The sequence below is a fragment of the Hyperolius riggenbachi genome, chromosome 1 (genome assembly GCF_040937935.1).
Source record: "Hyperolius riggenbachi isolate aHypRig1 chromosome 1, aHypRig1.pri, whole genome shotgun sequence".
In the NCBI taxonomy this organism is placed as follows: domain Eukaryota; kingdom Metazoa; phylum Chordata; class Amphibia; order Anura; family Hyperoliidae; genus Hyperolius; species Hyperolius riggenbachi.
In genome coordinates this window covers 590,240,396-590,261,390 of record NC_090646.1, presented here as the reverse complement: position 1 = coordinate 590,261,390, position 20,995 = coordinate 590,240,396, and the positions used below count along the sequence as shown (strand labels likewise).

Below are 20,995 nucleotides of genomic sequence, written 5' to 3'. Positions count from 1 at the left end.
TGGACTGTCCAGGGGTGCTGACCCGGTAATGCAGCAGGCATTACAAAAGCTGATGGAGACTGACCTGGACAAGTACATGCAGTACATGGAAGCACGAGAGGAGCGCCAATCTGCCGAGGCGCGGGAGAGACGACAGCATGAGCTCAACATGGCAAAGGTTCAACAGGCCAGCCGGAGTTCACCGCCCAGCCTCCCTGCTGAAGGAGCTGCAGCACCCGTAAGTGCAAAATTTAAGTTTGCTAATATTGAAAAAGACACAGACATTGACTTGTTTTTGCGGTCTTTTGAAAAAGCATGCCGTCAGTATCGTCTGTCCCAAGACCAGTGGGCCAGACATCTGACACCTTTGCTGCGCTACAAAGCGCTTGATGCCTTCGCAGAATTGCCTGCGGAGAAGGATAATGATTATGCTGCTATAAAAGACGCTATCATTACTAAGTACCAGCTGACGCCAGAAGCCTATCGCAAAAAGTTCAGGGCCTGGCAGAAAAAGTCTTCTGATTCGTACCGAGATGTGGTCAGCAGCTTGCTCACCACACTCCGTCAGTGGACTCTAGGCCTCACCAAAGGGTCTTATGGCGTCCTGGAGGACTTGATAGTCCTCGAGCAATTTCTGAACATTTGCCCTGCTGATGTACGACAATTTGTGTTAGAACGCAAGCCGGCTTCAGCAACTGTCGCTGCAGACCTTGCTGAGACTTTTGCCACTACCCGGGTGGCTGATACCCGCAGAACTGCCCCATCCAGCTGGAGAGGAGGTCAGCCCAATACTCTGGCAGACTCTCCTGCCCCTGTGAGCCGTCCGCCACAGAGGCCACCCAGCGCAGCTGCTGCACCCAGGTCTGCAGCCCCTGGAGAGGTCACCTGTCACTACTGCCACAAGACGGGACACATGAAGTTCACCTGTCCGGAGCGGAGGCAGACCACCCCAGCACCTGGACCACCCGCACCTCGCCCGCGGCAGACACCACCCGCCAGCGTACCCCAACCAGGAGCCGCATCCAACCTGATGTTTGCAAAGGGGACAGGGAACTCCCCCATCACAAGCAATCACCAGCTGGTTACTGTGAATGACCAGCTTGTCACTGGTTTCCGTGACACCGGAGCAGATGTCACTCTGGTGCGTGCACACCTTGTCCCCGCAGAGGCCATCATTCCTGACCAGTACCTCACCCTCACTGGAGTGGGGGGCACTCTTTCGCACATTCCCCAAGCCCGGGTGTCCATCGACTGGGGGGTGGGGGTCCACGAGAAGGTTGTTGGGATCCTAGACCAACTGCCGGTCCCTGTTTTGCTGGGGACCGACTTAGGCACGCTGGTGTCGTACTATGAACCTGCACCAAGCCCTGTGGAATGCCAGGACGGAGACGGACTCTCTGCCCACACCCAGGTACTTTGCACACAGGGGGGAGGTGGGTTGAACGTGCCCAGTTCAAGGGAACCTGTGTTTGATGTACAAGCTGTCTGTGATGAAAATGTTCCTGTTACTGTTATTAATGCTTGTAACAATGATGTAGGTGATGCCAATATGTGCCATTCTGAAGGTATACCTGTGCTAGCGGTAACACGCAGCCGTACTGCTCAGAACCTGAGCTCAGAACAGGTGGAGGAGGTTCCGGCCTCCTCCCCCTCCTCTGACCACAGGGATGGTACCCTTCAGCCACTAGCCTCATATGCCACGGGCCAGCTGGCTGAGAGTGAGAGTGCTGCATTTGTGCAAGCACTCCAGACTGACCCTAGCCTCGAGGCCCTCAGAAAACAGGCTTCTGAGCCCCTCACAGACGAGGCTACATTCAAGGTATACTGGGAAGGTGGGAAGTTGTACAGTGAGCCTGTACACCCCACCGAAGGTGAAATGGGGATGGGTACCAAGTTGCTTGTGGTACCTAGTGCCTTCCGGGGGCATGTGCTGAAGTCCGCACATGACATTCCCCTGGCCGGGCACTTGGGGATCCACAGGACACTTGATCGTATCCGGGGACATTTCTACTGGCCTCAAATGCGGATAGATGTGACGAACTACTGCCGCTCATGTACCATTTGCCAAAAGGTAAAAAGGGCTGGGAATCCCCGCAAAGCTCCCTTGTGTCCACTGCCAATCATAGGTGAGCCCTTTCACAGAGTGGCGGTCGACATAATTGGACCGTTGCCCACTCCCAGCAGCAGTGGCAAAAGGTACATCCTGACGGTGGTGGATTACGCCACCCGCTATCCTGAGGCCATGGCACTTTCCTCCCTGAGGGCGGACAAGGTAGCCGATGCGCTACTTAACATTTTCTCCCGAGTCGGGTTCCCTGCGGAGATGCTCTCTGATCAGGGAACCCAGTTTATGTCCGGACTCATGGAGGCCCTGTGCAAAAAGATACAGATGACGCACCTTGTCTCCAGTCCCTACCACCCGCAGACCAATGGACTGTGTGAAAGGTTCAACGGGTCGCTGAAGCAAATGCTGACCACGTTTGTTGAGTCGCAAGGTGGGGACTGGGAACGATACCTGCCTCATCTGTTGTTTGCATACAGGGAGGTGCCGCAGGAATCTACCGGGTTCTCCCCGTTCGAGCTCCTGTATGGTAGGAATGTCCGAGGACCCCTACAATTGATGCGGGAGACGTGGGAGGGCAAGGGGGACCCCACAGATGTCTCTGTAGTGGATTATGTCCTCAAGTTCAGGGACAAGATGGAGTCCCTCACAGAAATGGTAACGGAAAACATGGCCCAGGCTCAGGCCAAGCAAAAACTCTGGTATGACCGCACTGCTGGAGAGAGGTCATTTGAAGTAGGTGACAAAGTGTATGCCCTTCTTCCAGTGAGGCAGAACAAGCTGCAAGCGGCCTGGGAGGGACCCTACACTATAGTGCAACGGTTAAACCCTCTGACATACCTGGTGAACATGGGAGGCAGGAAACAGAAAGGCTTTCATGTCAACATGCTGAAGGCCCACCATAACAGGACCAAGTATGTGCTGCCAGTGTGCAGCCGGTTAGAGCAGAGAGAGGCAGACCCCCTGTTAGACCTGCTGGCTGACATACGAGATGTGGACAGCGACCTAAGCGTCAACCCACAACTCTCCTTGTCCCAGCAAGAGCAGTTGCAGGAGGTGCTCGGTCCGTACCAGCAAACCTTCTCCGGTGTCCCGGGGCGGACCAGTCGGGCAGTGCATAGGGTAGATACGGGCGCCCATCCCCCCCATCAGGCAATCCGCTTACCGCGTCTCCCCAGAGGTGCAAGCGGACATGCAGAAAGAGGTGAGGGAGATGCTGGAGCTAGGGGTTGTTCAAAAGTCCTGTAGTGCCTGGGCAGCCCCTGTTGTCCTGGTCCCCAAGAAGGACCAGACAACTCGGTTCTGCGTGGACTACAGGAAGTTGAACGCCATCACCACTACAGACGCCTACCCCATGCCTCGCATCGATGAGTTGTTGGATACGCTGGCGTCCGCCAGGTACCTATCAATCATGGATCTGAGCCGGGGGTACTGGCAGATACCACTTGCACCTGACGCGAGGCAGAAGTCGGCCTTCATCACCCCTTTTGGCCTCTTCGAGTTCACGATGATGCCCTTTGGGATGAAGAACGCTCCTGCCACGTTTCAGCGGGCCGTAAACGACCTGCTGGAGGGGCTGCAAGGGTTCGCTGTAGCGTACTTGGATGACATTGCGGTGTTCAGCCCCACCTGGGAGGAACACCTCAAACACCTGTCCCAGGTACTAGAGAGGCTGGCCGCAGCCAATCTGACAGTTAAGCCGAGTAAGTGTCAGATTGGTATGACCGAGGTGCAGTACTTAGGTCACCGGGTGGGGGGTAACACCCTGAAACCTGACACGGGAAAGGTTGACGCCATCCTGGCATGGCCTCGGCCTATCACGAAAAAGCAGGTCCAGGCGTTCCTGGGGACCGCCGGCTACTATAGGAAATTCGTTCCAGCCTATAGTACCCTGGCGAAGCCCCTGACCGATGCCACTAGCAAGAAACACCCCAAGGTTATTAGCTGGACCCCCGCTTGCGAGAACGCCTTCCAAGCGTTGAAGCAGGCACTCGCGAGTGCCCCTGTGCTTCAAGCCCCGGATTTCAGTCGTCGGTTTGTTGTGCAAACCGATGCCTCTGACTACGGTCTCGGCGCAGTCCTCAGCCAGGTGGATGGAAAGGGAGATGAACACCCTATCCTCTACCTGAGCCGGAAGCTCCTGCCCCGAGAGGTAGCCTACTCCACAACTGAAAAGGAGTGCCTAGCGATCGTGTGGGCCCTACAGAGACTACAATCGTATCTGTACGGCCGCTCCTTCACGATCATTACCGACCATAACCCCCTCAGTTGGCTAAACCGTACTGCTGGGACCAATGGCAAGCTCCTACGGTGGAGCCTGTCATTGCAACAGTACGACTTTACGATCCAACACAAAGCAGGCAGCCGACACCAAAACGCCGATGGGCTGTCCCGGTGTCAGGGGGAACTAGACCCGACAGCGCCAATGGCTGCTACGGCGGATGTCTTGCTGACAACCCCCTACACAGCGTCAGGAGAGGGAGGTGTCACGGAATAGCCGTGAGAAACGCAGGTGAATCTAGAGAATTCACAGTCGCTTTCCTGATCGCTCCCTGGCGGATCTGTGCAGTCATGCAAGCGATCCGAAAACGACATTTTTGTGTTGTTTTAAATCCAGAGATCTGTTCCCCTGTGAGCCAAAGCAGTCCCCTCACCCCTCATGAATGCATCACCACTCAGGAATCTCGCACCTGGCAGGGTTCCCTGCAGGGCCTAGCTCATTCCCCCTACAGTAGATGTCCCCATGAAAAGGACCAGGAAACTGGCTCCACAGGGGGGGCCATAGAAAGCCAGACGATTCGGCACCGGGCAGGGGCCATAAGAAAGCATGGGTGGTAGGATTTCCTGTCAGCATATGAAAACCGTATGTCGCACAGCTATAAAATTCATATCGTCTCGTTCGGTAAAATCTGGCCATCGTGCTGATATGAAATTCATTGGGATAGACTGGCCGATTATCGAGATATGAATCTTCTCAGGAGCCTGACCCGCTGGCTTAGCCGTGTCTGATGTCATATTAATCTGTATTTTCCCACAAGTATGAAGCTGTTACTCTCCTAAATATAACGTGTATGGTTCAGGAGTTACAGCATTTCATAAGTTTAGCCCTAAAAATCTCTCAGAGGGAATGAACTGTCATTGGTTGGTGACTCAGAGGGGCTGGCACGGCCACACCCCCAAACCAGCTTCATCAAAAGCACCTGGCCAGCAGGCGGGCAGACGTTTTCCTCCCTTTGCCATCTTCATGACAATCTGCTGCCAGCCAGAGGACATAGGGCTGGTGGCCATTTTGCTGACCTATCTGAACAAAGAACTCTAGGAACTTGAAACCGTTTTGCTTGAACTTGATTGAAAACCAGAACTCTGATTTTTCCCACAAAAAAGGACATCTTTCCAGGAACTAAGTATTTTTCTCCCTTCTTTTATTTTCATACTGGCTATCACTGTTTTCATAATTGTTGATTTTAAATAATTGTCTGTATATATTAATTATTTATATTGCGTGAATAAACGACTTTCCTAAGTCATTCACTGTTCCGCTACTCTGCTTATCAGCACACACAGAAATGATCCCGGGTCTCTGAAGATACGCTACTGTTTGTTTGTTGTTGGCTAGACAGAATATCGTGTGTTTAACCGTTTTATTCGCAGGATTAGTCAGTCAGTTAGTGGGCCCCACGGTCCCATAGTAACCGCGGTGGTGGCAGTTTACTCTGAACCAGTAGGTGACGTTGTAATCACCCGTGTCTCACAGGCTCCCTTCGGAGTTGTCTGCGGCTAATTCTTAACGGTTCCTGCGCATTGACTGCGACCAGAGTTCGCACGATCTGTGCGCTGGCACCGTTTAGAAGGCTAAGTGCGGTCAGCCACTGAGGGCTCTTGTGACAGTGCCCTTGCTCCTGTGGTGCCCTAGGGCATGGCCTAAATCCAGCCCTGTCGGGCATGCATAGTATTCTCCCCATAGTTGCAATGACGGCGCTGTCCATGCTCCCGGCAGCTCTCCTTCTGCCTGGTGCACGCTCATGACTATGGGGAAGCTACTGTGCATGTGCAAGGGCCATTAATTCCTGTTTAAAGGTCATGACTAGTACTAATCGGGGCCTACTAACAAACAAAAGGAGGTGGACGGGGGGGGGGGGGTGTGAAACAAAGGGCACAGCCTGTGAAAGGATGCCATTAGTAACAAATGTATGTACACATTGTTTTATTTTTAGTCTCGGATGTTCTTTAAGAGTGATATCACAGGTGTTGAATGAGAATGTACCTTTACACTTTCCTTCTGCAGGAAATAGGCCGTGGCATGCAGGACATCAGCAGCATGTGTGGAGTTGTGGTAAGAATTTGACGCATGATAATTGGCTTCAATGACCTGCAGCCAGGAGCGCAAAGTAGCTTCAGAGCAATTCAGGTATTCACACACTCCAAAACAGGTGAATATCTTCAGACCAAGGTAAACTAGCGGCCTACAAAAGAGAGAAAAAACATGAATAAGAAACGTGGTCTGTGAAATACGGCACTTAAAGGGACACTGATGCAAAAACCTTACGATAGAATGAATTGTATGTGTAGTATGGATGATGAATAGAACATTAGTAGCAAAGAAAAGAGTCTCATATTTTTATTTTCAGTTATATAGCTTTTTTATAACATTGCATCATTCTCTAATATGTGCAGTTTACAAATTATACTCTGCATTTTAAACTATGAAACAGAGCAGGAAAGACAGGTTGAGATAAGTGCTGCAGAAAACAGCACTGTAGCTGACCCAAGTGGTGTCGGAGAGCTCAGAGAAACTCTTTTGCATAGATTAACAACTGACGTTTCTCAACTCTTCCTGTACTGGAAACAAAGACTCATATCTGTGCTACTAATGTTATATTTCTTAGCTGTACTACATATAGAAATCATTATCTCATAAGTTTATTTTCCCATCAGATTCCCTTCAATGGAGAGAAAGGTAGGTGAACACCACTGCACCCCTCTCACCTCTATAATAGTGCTCGACCAGGTCAGCAAGGCCAAACATATGCAAGAGAGAGGAAGGTCAGCACTTGTCTAGAGATTCAATCCTTTATTTCTGGACATGTCCACATATTAAAATAGACAAAGGCAACATATAGCTGACATGTTTCAGACTAGGTCAGTCCTTAATCATAGCTAATTGTACAATGGCAGTATAACCCTATATATAGGGATACCTAAGCACCAGTTACGCCCACTGTCCAACGCAAAAGGGGGGACAGCTGCAGGGGCTTGTGGAAGCCCCAGGTAAGTGAAACTTTTTTTTCCCCAGGGTTAAGGTTCCCTTTAACCATTTGAGCCTATCTGGACGAATAAGTTCGTCCAGATAGGCTGTGCTGCTGCGGCTGCCTGTCGCGCGTGCTCCCGCCGCCTGCAGTTAGCCCACAGATTAATGAATGGGAATATAATTGCCATTCATCGATCTAAGTCCTGTGCTGAAAAAACGACGGCCTCTTATCAGAGGCCATGGTCTTTCTGCATTAAAAAAAAGTTGCCCATCTTCTTTCTAGTTCCTGGAAGCGAGATTGATCGCATCCAGGACTTTTTGACTGTGGCCATCTTGTGGCCAAATAGTAAAACTACACCCACCTCCACTTTTTATGAAATAAATACATTATTTTACATTTAAAATTAACTGTTTACCTCCCACACCAAAAATTATCCAAATAACATTTTTAACAAAAAAAAAAAAAAATTACAATAAAAAACAAACTTTTTAAATATGCATGTCAAAGGAGTATATTATATAATGTTTAAACTTATAGGCTTGTAAATAGTGATGGACGCAAATTGAAACAATGCACCTTTATTTCCAAATAAAATATCGGCGCCATACATTGTGATAGGGACATCATTTAAATGGTGTAATAAGCAGGACAAATGGGCAAATAAAATACATGGGTTTTAATTATTGTAGCATGTATTAATTTCAAACTATAATGGCCAAAAACTGAGAAAGAATTATTTTTTTTCCATTTCTTTCTTAATCTTCCTGTTAAAATGGATTTAGAATAAAATAATTCTTAGGAAAATGTACCACTCAAAGAAAGCCTAAATGGTGGCGGAAAAACTAGATATAGATCATTTCAGTGTGATAAGTAGAGATAAAGTTATTGGAGCATGAATGGGAGGTGAAAGTTGCTCGGATGCATAAACTTAACAACACTGTAGGCTGAAGTGGTTAATTGGGTACTCCAGGGCTCCTTTTGCAATTAACTTTTTCTCTTAAAGGAATCATCAGGCATTAACCACTTGAGGACCACAGTGGTAAACCCCCTAAAGAGTAAGACCAGGCTATTTTTTACAAAATTGTCCACTGCAGCTTTAAGGCCAAGCTGCAGGCCGCACAACACAGCACACAAGTGATTCCCCCCTCCCTTTCTCCCCACCAACAGAGCTCTCTGTGGGTGGGTCTGATTCAGTGCAGTACGCCACGGACAACATGGGCTTGATTGACAGCGGCACTTCACACAGGCACAGTAAGGACGACCTCGAGGTCGTCCTTTGCACCCTGCGGGGACCCCCGGCTGCGAAACCGAGCTGACTGCGTGGGACAGACAGCTGCGAGGGGCTGGAGAAAGCCCTAGGTAAGTAAATCACATTTAGTATATTACTGTCTGATGATTCCTTTAAGGGAACCAGAAAGAGCCGGCCCGACACCCGTCCCGTGTGTCGCCGGTAACAGGGCCGGCGGAGGCACACGGAGAGGAGCCAGGAGGACGCCGGGGGACCTCACCGCCTATGGTGGGCTGGAGGAAGTGCCAGGTAAGTGTAATCTTTTAATTTAAGGCACTGCTCAGGGTCCCTTTAAGTTTTCGCCTAGGTTATATTTTCACACCTTATCAACCAGCATCAAGAAAATACTATAATACTTTTTAACAGTACTTTTTCCACCTACTTTTTGGTTCTTTTTTCATTGCAGAGTTCTGAAAAGTTATTTTAAAGAGAAGATGAAAAATTATCTCCAAGGAAAAAACTAAGGTGAAAATGTGAACTGAATAAGGACCCGGGGCCCATATTCAATTAACTTTTTCTCTTAAGTTTTCTCCTTAGGAGATAATTATTTACCTTCTCTTTAAAATACCTTTTCAGCACTGTGCAACTGAAAAAGTACCAAAAAGAAGGTGACAAGGTACTGCCAAAATTATTCAGAGTATTTTCTGAGTGACATGGCTGTCCCCAGTACAGCGCTGCCATAGATCGCAGAGCTGTACAGTGTAAATAGACAGTGGTTTCGCCGGCTAACAGTCTCCTAGCGGCGATCACCACTGGGAGACTGATGACGGAGCTGAGCGCATATCTACGCACCGCAGGACTTCATCTAAAATCCCAGGGGCGTAGATACTCGTCTGCAGCTGTCTATGCATGGCACCTGTGCCCGCTCTTGCCCCCGACTGCAGCTGTTAGAGCACAGATTGGTGAATGGGATCATATGTTCCCAAAGCCAATCAAAGTGCCTGATTAACAAATGATCTCTGCTGTAACAAACAGCAGAGATCATTTATTGTAAGTGTAAAACAAAAGCTAACTTTCACTTTCTTTACTGCTCTAAGTGAATAAGCCTGATTAACTCATGACCTCCCCTTGCCCTGCTTACACATCTATCTTCTCTCTATTTTAGTATGTTGCCTTTGCACTTACCTTTTATTTGTAACAGATTCTAGTTCAAATATGTTGAAGTCCCAGGTATCCTCATTCTCAAGTTGCTGCGCTGTGCGAGGAGGGACGTCATTGATTGTTATTGGCACTGAAAGGTGACTATGGCTGTGATTCATGTCTGTAATAATAAAATGAACAGGTAATGCATTATTCATTGTTGCAAAAAGGCATTTCTTACCGTATTTTACAAGTTAGAACAGTAAAATTGCTGTGCTGGTACGCCAAGGAGGTAGCATGGGTTACCTAGGTGACGCTTGCATTGCTAGTGTAACGTGGGCAATGCTAGTTTGTGGAAGAGCTGATATTAAGACAAACTTAAAGGGGAACTCCTAGTTCTATCAGTTAATCACAGAATACGGTTTTCCCTAGCTTATAATATGGTTTGCATGGGCGTCGCTAGGGCCTTTGATCCGGGGCACCGGCCTGGAACCATACCTCCCAACTTTTTGAGATAAGAAAGAGGGACACTTAAGTCACACCCCTGATCACGCCCCCATCACACCCCTAGTCATGCATACCATAAAGATTTCATAAGAAAAATATATTGTTTTATAATTCAAACCACACTGGTCCTTTCTATCCTGGTTCATTTTCCTTCATAGTAACCTTTTACAATTAGGAATATATCAATTTAAAGGATGGGAAAAAAGTTTAGAGTCAATCAAACACATTTTTAGTAGAGAAATATATACATTTACATAGAAAGAGAGACAAAGTCCTGAAAGAGGGACAAATGAGGACAGAGGGACAGAGGGGACCGGGCTCCCAAAGAGGCACTGTCTCTCCAAAAGAGGGACAGTTGGGAGCTATGCTGGAACCTGTTGCCATGGTGCCCCGGATCTATTGAGTGGCAAGAGGGGGCCCTGGGCGGAGCAGCGCGGGGGGGGGGGGGGAGCGGGCAGTTAAAAACTCACCTGTCTTCAGATCGCCGCAGGTACAGCTTCCATGTGCTTCCGACTTCTTCCCCACATCACGGGGGCGCTGTTACCAATGCAAGGGACGTCGCGGGGAGGAAGTCGGAAGCACAGGTGAGTTTTTAACTGCCCCCTCCCCCCACCCGCCGATCTGGTAGAGATCAGTGGCTCTTTTGCATAGATAACAACTTCTGAGATGTACTACACATACAAATCATTATATCATAAGTTTATTTTCACTTCAGAATCCCTTTAAAGGATAAATTTGTCCTTGAACCTAGAATACAAATAAGCTGCTATTCCTGTTATTTCCACAGTTATTACAAATGTCTCTGCTTTGCTATAGCAAACAATATGTGAGAGAAACTCCTCCACTGGTGAGAATAAAACAGTCCCTTTAACTCTGTACACTTCAGGAATTGATGGCAAACCTAATTTCACTAAACTTATATTTAAGCATGCAAAACATGTTCCACAGGGTTCCTAACAGAGACTGTGATGTGGGAGTGTCCAAGGTTCCTACAAGTCAGTGGATTAGTCCAGCTGAGGAAAACAAGTAACAAGCCTATACTTCATAAAGATAGTACAGACCCCAGGCTGGCATAGATCAGCAATTTCAGCTTCAGTCAATTTTGGAAATTCGTAGCTGGCTATATCTTGGAATGAAAGGATAGTTTTTAGTAGGGTTGCATTATCCACATAGAAGTGGGCTACAAAAGGAGCGTTCATTTTAAACTCATATGCGAGCACTTTGCTGTGACTGTACCTAAGAGAGTAGCAACAACCATACCAGCTCCTATGGGGGCCAGGAGCATGGAGAACCATTGCTTTTCATATGTTTGATATATTCATTCATTTAGTAACTGCTGAATGCTTTAACTAGAGTTGAGCTGAAATTTTCGTAATTTCGCATTACTATAATTACGCATGCGAAATTTGCGATTACGATGCGAAATTAGCGTAGCGAAATTGCCATTAAAATCGTAATTGAAAATACCGTAAGCGTAATTTTCAACGCGAAATTTCGCGTTTCGTATCATGCCGTAATTTCGCATTAAACGCTACCGTAATTTCGCGTTAAACCGTAACGCTCCGTATAATATAAAAAAGCCGCCGACTTTAAGGGTTAATAGCAAAGCCCCCTTAAATGTTAAGAGCCTCAAATTTGGAGAATATATTAAGGAGATCAGGAGGAATAAGAGGAAAAATTTTTTTTTCAAAAAGACCTTATAGTTTTTGAGAAAATCGATGTTAAATTTTCAAAGGAAAAATGTAAACATTTAAAAACCCGCCGACTTTAACGGTTAATAGCAAAGCCTGCTTAAAGTTTAGGAACACCAAATTCCCAGGGTATATTAAGGGGATCAGTGGGAATAAGAGGAAAAATTTTTTTTTCAAAAAGACCTTATAGTTTTTGAGAAAATCGATTTTTAAGTTTCAAGGGCGAAAATGTCTTTTAAATGTGGAAAATGTCAGTTTTTTTTTGCACAGGTAACAATAGTGTATTATTTTCATAGATTCCCCCAAGTGGGAAGAGTTTTACTTACTTCGTTCTGAGTGTGGGAAATATAAAAAAAAAACGACGTGGGGTCCCCCCTCCCAGACCTCTTTAACCCCTTGTCCCCCATGCAGGCTGGGATAGCCAGAATGCGGAGCACCGGCCGCGTGGGGCTCCGCACCCTGACTATACCAGCCCGCATGGTCCATGGATTGGGGGGTCTCGGAAGGGGAGGGGCAGCCAAGCTTTCCCCTCCCCCTCCGAGCCCTTGTCCAATCCAAGGACAAGGGGCTCTTCTCCACCTCCGATGGGCGGTGGAGGTGGAGGCCGCGATTTCCTGGGGGGGAGGTTCATGGTGGAATCTGGGAGTCCCCTTTAAAAAGGGGTCCCCCAGATGCCCACCCCCCCTCCCAGGAGAAATGAGTATAGAGGTACTTGTACCCCATACCCATTTCCTTTAAGAGTTAAAGTAAATAAACACACAGACACTTAGAAAAAGTATTTTAATTGAACAAAAAACATAACCACGAAAAAAGTCCTTTAATATTCTTAATTAACCATTAATACTTACCTGTCCCTTTAAATAAATGATCCCTCGCAATATCCTCGGAAATGTTCTATCAGTTACAATGTAACAAAGTTATTACAATGTATCAACTTTGTTACATTGTAACTACGCCGCACCCGACGCCACTCGCCGCTCAGCCGCCGCATACGCGTCCGTGCAGGACGCTAAGTCCCCGCAGCTCCCGCTGTCCACCCCGCCCACATCTGTCACCCACATGTCACCCACATGTGGGTGACATGTGGGTGACATGTGGGAGAGGCGGGGAGGGCAGCGGAGCCGGCGGGGACTTAGCGTCCTGCACGGACCCGACAGAGCTCTGAGCTATAGCTCAGAGCTCTCTAAAGCATCTTTGTATTTGGGCTCCAAGGAGCCCCATTGGTCCTTAGCAGACCAATGGGGTTCCTTCAAATCAGAAGGAACCCCATTGGTCTGCTAAGGACCAATGGGGCTCCTTGGAGCCCAAATACAAAGATGCTTAGAGAGCTCTGAGCTATATAGCTCTGTCGGGTCCTGCAGCGCAGACGCGGTGGCGGCGGCGGCGGTGAGTGACGTCGGGTGCGGCGTAGTTACAATGTAACAAAGTTGATACATTGTAATAACTTTGTTACATTGTAACTGATAGAACATTTCCGAGGATATTGCGAGGGATCATTTATTTAAAGGGACAGGTAAGTATTAATGGTTAATTAAGAATATTAAAGGACTTTTTTCGTGGTTATGTTTTTTGTTCAATTAAAATACTTTTTCTAAGTGTCTGTGTGTTTATTTACTTTAACTCTTAAAGGAAATGGGTATGGGGTACAAGTACCTCTATACTCATTTCTCCTGGGAGGGGGGGTGGGCATCTGGGGGACCCCTTTTTAAAGGGGACTCCCAGATTCCACCATGAACCTCCCCCCCAGGAAATCGCGGCCTCCACCTCCACCGCCCATCGGAGGTGGAGAAGAGCCCCTTGTCCTTGGATTGGACAAGGGCTCGGAGGGGGAGGGGAAAGCTTGGCTGCCCCTCCCCTTCCGAGACCCCCCAATCCATGGACCATGCGGGCTGGTATAGTCAGGGTGCGGAGCCCCACGCGGCCGGTGCTCCGCATTCTGGCTATCCCAGCCAGCATGGGGGACAAGGGGTTAAAGAGGTCTGGGAGGGGGGACCCCACGTCGTTTTTTTTTTATATTTCCCACACTCAGAACGAAGTAAGTAAAACTCTTCCCACTTGGGGGAATCTATGAAAATAATACACTATTGTTACCTGTGCAAAAAAAACTGACATTTTCCACATTTAAAAGACATTTTCGCCCTTGAAACTTAAAAATCGATTTTCTCAAAAACTATAAGGTCTTTTTGAAAAAAAATTTTTTCCTCTTATTCCCACTGATCCCCTTAATATACCCTGGGAATTTGGTGTTCCTAAACTTTAAGCAGGCTTTGCTATTAACCGTTAAAGTCGGCGGGTTTTTAAATGTTTACATTTTTCCTTTGAAACTTTAACATCGATTTTCTCAAAAACTATAAGGTCTTTTTGAAAAAAAATTTTTTCCTCTTATTCCTCCTGATCTCCTTAATATATTCTCCAAATTTGAGGCTCTTAACATTTAAGGGGGCTTTGCTATTAACCCTTAAAGTCGGCGGCTTTTTTATATTATACGGAGCGTTTAATGCGAAATTACGGCATGATACGACTGTAATGCGAAAATTACGCGAAAATTACGCTTACGCGAAATTTCGCGAAATCCTTCTTCATTACGATTATGTACTTACGGCCATAATCGTAATTACACTAATTACGCGAAATTTCGCAAAATCGTAATTAGGTCATTACGCTCATCTCTAGCTTTAACTTAACCTCAGGCTCAGGGTGAAAAAAAAGATGCCAGGAGCAGTAATCCTGAGCCTGTCGGGGTAGCTACCGGGAGGTCTATGCAAAGCCTGAAGCACAGCAGGCGTTTTAACTCACCTCCCCTGGGATCTAGATGCTGGCAGCCATTCTTCTACTGGTCCTCGGAGGTTCTGGATCCGCAGATGAGATTGCAGTTTGTTATGACGACAGATGGTGATCTCATTATAAAGGTACAATGCCACCCAGAGGACGGAGGGAGAATTGCAGCGCTGGATCCCAGGGAGGTGAGCCTGTTCAGATCTCACTGCCGTATGATTTTTTTTTTCTGGTTTAAAGGTCTAAAAGCATGCCAAAAAATTGCACCACTTTTAGAACCTAAAATCCGGATATAAATCATACAGCCAGGGAGGTTAAATCAAGTGTTGGAGCCTCAGGGTGGGAATGTGTGTCCATTTTGGGGCCAACAGTGATGATGTGCTGAGTATTATAACACTTCTCCAGAGCGATCTGGTTCAGTTGTAAGGAAATTCTCGCCAGCATATAGTGACACCAGCAGTCACAAGAAAGTTCCTACAGAGCCGTTCCCAATCCCCCGCTGTCCCAGTTTATTATTTGTAATAAATAAAAGTGTGTGTGTGGGGGGGGTACTTGGGAGGGGGAAGCCTCTGGATCCTATTGAGGCTTCCCCCACCCCCCTTTGTAGCCCCGATCCAGAAGGGGGGGGGGGGGAGTTGGGAGGAAGCCTCATTAGGATCCGGAGGCTTCCCCCCACCCAAGGTAAGTACCCACCAGGGGCAGATTTTTTTAATTACAGACTTTCTTTAAATTAACTGCTGGCTGCGTCTTCAGGTCTGCTCAGAAGGATTCAGAAGTACTCAGGACTCTGCGTAATTCCAAAGACAGGCGTGAGTATGGAGCCGATTGTCTTTGGAAGTACTCGACATTAAAGTCGGACCGCTTTAACAGGGGCCCTGCAGTAAAAAGAATGAACACAGAGAGCAACAGGAAGGGGACTGTTGGATTGACGACTTATCAGTCTTATCAGTTGTGTGAACAATAGCAAACACCTCTGTTCAGTGTGTATGGGGCTTTACAGTCATTATAAAAGCTAGATTGTGTAAAAGATACCCTCCCCTGCAAACATACCTCACATGTTCTGCGTGGTGCTGGGCTGCTAGATAACCTGTTGCTGGAAATGTGAATAGTTTACACAAGCAGATACTAATCTAATTTGATTTAGGTGACCCAGCAGGAAACCACATAAGGAAATTCTGCTAATGTGATTGGTTGTTTCAGCAGTTCTTCAATCACAGCATCCTCTACAACTTTTAAGGGACCCATACACTAGTCGATTACAGCCATCGATCGATCGATTCTATGGAATCTATCGATTTGCAGCTGATTTCGATAGATTTTGATCGATTTGGTCTATCTGACAGGATGGAAAATCTAGGTCGATCTACTGCTGGCAGCAGACCGACGGCCCATAGAGTTGCATTGGATCTAATGGTCCAATAATGCATTTAGATCAATTTCCAAATCTATTGGAAATCTGTTCCTAGTGTGTGGCACACATCAGATAGATTCCTGTCAGATTCGACCTGACAGGCATCTGACAGAAATCTATCTGCTGGTCGAATCTGCTGTAAATTTATAAGTGTATGGCCACCTTTAGAGTTGTAATAGGTAGTAATAATAACTATGCCCACTTTATTTGGCCAATAACATCGCTTCAAGGGTACTGTGTTTGCAGGACTGTTGAAACAGCAACCAGTCAGGTTTCCCGCTGGGTCACCTAAACCATACGAGCACCCTATTCTGCATGCAATCAGATTGGTTTTGTTCCCTCTCAGCCAGCCGCTGCAATTACATAGAACGTGACAGCACAGCTAAACAATGTAAAGTTCTATAGATTAGTAGCAATCTCGCAATCTTACAGGCATTGAAAACAATTGTACACACATATTCCGGGTAGCTCAAGAGTTTTTCTGGGACAAGAGATGAGCCATAAGGGAGTCTCAACATGCTTTCCTGGAAATTTTAAGTTTTAGAACATGAAAGCTGCATTTTGTGGCATATTAATATTTGCCACAATATGCAGGTTTTCATTTTCTCAAACTCAAAACATTCTGGGAAAGCATGATGGACCCCCTTATGGCTAACCCTTTGTCCAGAGGGGGTGCAAAAACTGACGTCCCGGGGTGCTGAAAACCGTAGCTACGCCTCTGCCCTCTAGCAGTGTACTGCAATGGTAATGGTGGTGTAAAATGCAGTAACCCATTCAGATCTCTCAACAAATTCAAGAAGCCAAAGTGTAAATAAAACTGGAGAAAACACCCGGGGTGTATAAATGGAACAGCAGGTTTATAGTACGGGACAGTGGAATTACTTATTTTTAGAAGCTGTGAGTTGTGGATGGCTTCTTTGCTTACTGACTCGTTGATCTGGAACTAAAGTGCAGCCAGCGATGCCTGACAGTCCTGACCCCCATGTTTCCTCCAGGTCACTGACTCGCTAAGTACTCAGCAGCTCCTATATTTCCATTATCATAGGTCCAGTTCAGTGCACTTGTGTTATGGCTGCAGATGTCAGGCAACCATAGCAAAGCAAATTGGAAATGTTCCCTTGCATGAGCTTAGAGCAGTCACGACAGTAACAGATGACTGGTGATTGGTTGTTGGCGGAGGCTACCATAGCTTCTTCCATACACTTTTTGTGTGTCTACATACAAATAAAGTAACAATGTGTGATTCACACTGATCTGTTCCATAAACTGCTATCAATCATCCATACAAGCACAGCTACAACCCTGATTGCTGGAGATTATTTTTCTAGATTTCAATTGCCAGTAATCTTTCAATCTCTATATAGTGCATATCATTCTAAGATGATATACGAGAGTAAAATTTGGTCGAAATGGTGTGAGCTAATCTTCCTAGATACCCCGGGTGTAATTTAAACTATAGCAATTACCATTACCAAGGTCTTACGAGTTTCTTTCTTACTGGGAATGTACTTTCCTCCTTTCTAAATTGAGCTAAGACATAAAATAGAGGAACGCTAACTATTAGGCCCTCTCCGCATTGATTAGGTCAGGCAACTCTCACCTTACAGGACAATTACCAAAGTTAACTAAAATTCAAGCAATGCAAAGGCTTGTTTTCATCTGTTCATGTTTTATGAAAAGAATTTACAGAGAACAGTTTTCACTGTGGGCTTTACTATGGAGGACTGTGCTCAGCACATCCAGCATACAGAAACAATCTTCACTGGCTCTAATACTGTGACTGGAATCTGGCCAGAATGATAGAAAGCAGAAATATAGCTTCAAATGTGTGTAAATAATCATAAGCTGAAGCTCTTTGTTCCTATCTGGGTGTCTCTCACTGCCACGCAGTGTAAAGTAAACAGTTTACAGACAGGTTAAAGTTCAGCTCTGCCTCCCCCTCCCCACTAATACAAAAGTATTTAGGCAATATTATCTGCTCATATTTAGCCAAATGCTTCAGAACTGGTTGGATGGCGCTTCACAGTGCAGATGGACAATTACCCAAAGCATACTGCAAAAGCAACCAAAGAGTTTTTGAAGCTAAAGAAGTGGAATGTTATGCAATGGCCAAGTCAATCACCTGACCTGAATCCTATTGAGCATGCATTTCACTTGCTGAAGACAAAACTGAAGGGAAAATGCCCCAAGAACAAGCAGGAAATGAAGACAGTTGCAGTAGAGGCCTGGCAGAGCATCACCAGGGATGAAACCCAGCATCTGGTGATGTTTATGCGTTCCAGACTTCAGGCTGTAATTGACTGCAAAGGATTTGCAACCAAGTATTAAAAAGTGAAAGTTTGATTTATGATTATTATTCTGTCCTATTACTTTTGGTTCCTTAACAAGTGGGAAGCACATATTCAAACTGTTGTAATTCATACACCGTTCACCTGATTTGGGTGTAAATACCCTCAAATTAAAGCTGGCAGTCTGCAGTTAAAGCACATTGTGTTTGTTTCATTTCATATCCATTGTAGTTGTGTATAGAGCCACAATTGTTGGAATTGTGTCGATGTCCCAATATTTATGGACCTTACTGTAAATGTTCTGTGTCTTGTCTTGTCCAAGGGGGTCTTCTCTACAATAGAACTTTTGGCCATATTCTGGCTACCTATACTGGGGAGGTGCTCTCTGGCTACCTATACTGTGGTGGTGGTGGTGGTGGGGGGGGGGGTGGGGGGGGGTGGAGGAGGCTCTCTGGCAAACTATCACAGGGGTGGGGGACACTCTCTGGCCACCTAGTATTCCGCGTTGACATGTCAATATATTGACATCATCAAACTGCCACTTGAAAGTTTGATTTGATTAGGCATCATGTAGGAAAAAAAAATAGGACAAAACATTATAATCTGGTAAGAAACTTACTTTTTGAGAATACATATTCATTTCCTGAAAGTCTTCTCAAACCATCCTGCAATAAATTAAGAAATGCATGTTTATTGGCTCACAGAATGTCTACGTCTTAAATAAACTGTAAAAGAAAATACAAAGTCAACCAAAATAAAAACTCTAAAAGACCTAAAGTGACATTTGGAATGCGGCTGTGCATGCAGCAACTGAGTTCATGCCATGCAAAGCACAAGTCGTCACGCACTCGCCACAGTGAAGGAGAGGGGAGGGGGTGCACAGCGTGTGGCTCAGCACTGTGCCCACAGTGGGTGGGGGGGGGGGGGAGTTGTGGATTGCGGCAGATTCTCAAAAAGAGTTGAGGGATAACTGGTAGAAGCTTAACCAAGGGATTATACTTGTATAATGTGAATGTCTATAATACTTTATTAGAGCAGTATGTGTATAAATGTGGGAACCTTCACACTAAGAGAAGATAAGTGGCTGATAAATGTACAGCTTGGGTTACTGGCTCCTGTAATATTACATATATTGCAAATAACTTACTGTCATCAGACCCCCCACAAGATCACTGGTGTGGGGATCCTCTTCTTTGGTTGCCAGCTGTGGAGAATAGAGCTCTGTGGTCCTCAGAATTTCTAATACTCTGTCCAAGGCCTCTGCCACTGTCACAGGACTGTTCTCCTGAGCTGCATTAATTATGTTAATGACCTTCAAACAAAAACAGGCAAATATCATTTTCACAACACAAAGGAAGATCATTCTTGTCTTACTATCAACAGTTTTATGGACCCGAGAGGAGACATGTCCAAAGTCCAACCTAAGGGACCAAATGCAGTCCTCCAAGCCTTTTCTGGTGGCCCCCAAAGCGCTCTACAGCTGATAATTCCATGCGGCCTGCAGGCCGTAGCTGCGGTGCTCTCCCGCTTATCATAATGACAGCCATGTGTAACTTTTCACTATTTTGCAAGATTACACCAGAAGTAATACATCAGAGTGAAAACTGGTACATTGACCTGGTATTCTCAGTGGTCAGTTAAATGACTGTAGCCATGTTCCACAGGTAGAATCGTAAAAGAGGGAAGTACTGTACATGACACTCTTCATATTTAGGGCCCGTTTCCACTACAGCGAATCTGCATGAGTTTCCTGCATGCAGATTCGCACAAGCAATAGAAGTGGATGGGCCTGTTTCCACTTGTGCGGGATTCTGTACAGTTTGTCGTGCAGAAAAAGTCTGCACGGCAGACCCATCAGAATTCGCACGCCACACACCTGCACGCGATTCGTCGGTAATGTAACTAAATAGGAAAACCGCAAGCATTTTAGTCTTGTGGTTTTCCCGGCGTTTCCGCGTGCGATTTCGCTTAAAAACAATGTCAATGCATGCCAGCATTGACATGGTTACAATCGCGCTGCGCAAACCGCGAGCGATTCCGCATGAAAATTCGCATAGAAACGCCAACGAAACCGCAACCGCATGCGGATTCGTTGCAGCATCTTTCCCGTTGAAATCGCGCCGCAGTAGTGAAAACGGGCCCTTATACTTACAGTAGGACTGTTAATGTGAATAAAAAGAGTACAGTGAACAGTATTCACTCTATGGACAGCACTTAAAGAGGAACTCCAGTGAAAATAATGTAATAAAAAAAAGTGCTTCATTTTTACAATAATTATGTATAAATGATTTAGTCAGTGTTTGCCCATTGTAAAATCTTTTAAATCCCTGATTTACATTCTGACATTTATTACATGGTGACATTTTTACTGTGGGCAGGTGATGTAGCTGCTGCATGCTTTTTTGGCAGTTGGAAAAAGCTGTAAACAGCTATTTCCCACAATGCAGCAAGGTTCACAGACAGGAAACTGCCAAGAGTGCGTACTCAGAATTTCTTTGTGGGAGGGGTTTCACCACAATATCAGCCATACAGCGCCCCCTGATGGTCTGTTTGCGAAAAGGAATAGATTTCTCATGTAAAAGGGGGTATCAGCTACTGATTGGGAGTTTCTCTTTTTATATGATGAGTGTTGAGGCCATCATCTGCTGCAGTGAAAACGTCCTTG

The 20,995-nt window shown here is 46.2% G+C and overlaps 1 protein-coding gene across 7 annotated transcripts in view; it reads right to left on the bottom strand.

The window, feature by feature from the left end:
• The window catches only part of PDE8B (phosphodiesterase 8B), a 357,296-nt gene that overhangs the window by 38,688 nt on the left and 297,613 nt on the right, over positions 1 to 20,995 (bottom strand). For all 7 annotated transcript variants that reach the window (XM_068248991.1, XM_068248999.1, XM_068249010.1 and 4 more), the window contains exons 14-17: positions 19,478 to 19,642; positions 18,950 to 18,995; positions 9,704 to 9,839; positions 6,306 to 6,504 (exon numbers count right to left, since the gene is read on the bottom strand). In XM_068248991.1, coding sequence (XP_068105092.1) covers positions 6,306 to 6,504; positions 9,704 to 9,839; positions 18,950 to 18,995; positions 19,478 to 19,642 — 546 coding nt within the window. The remainder of the gene's footprint in view (positions 1 to 6,305; positions 6,505 to 9,703; positions 9,840 to 18,949; positions 18,996 to 19,477; positions 19,643 to 20,995) is intronic.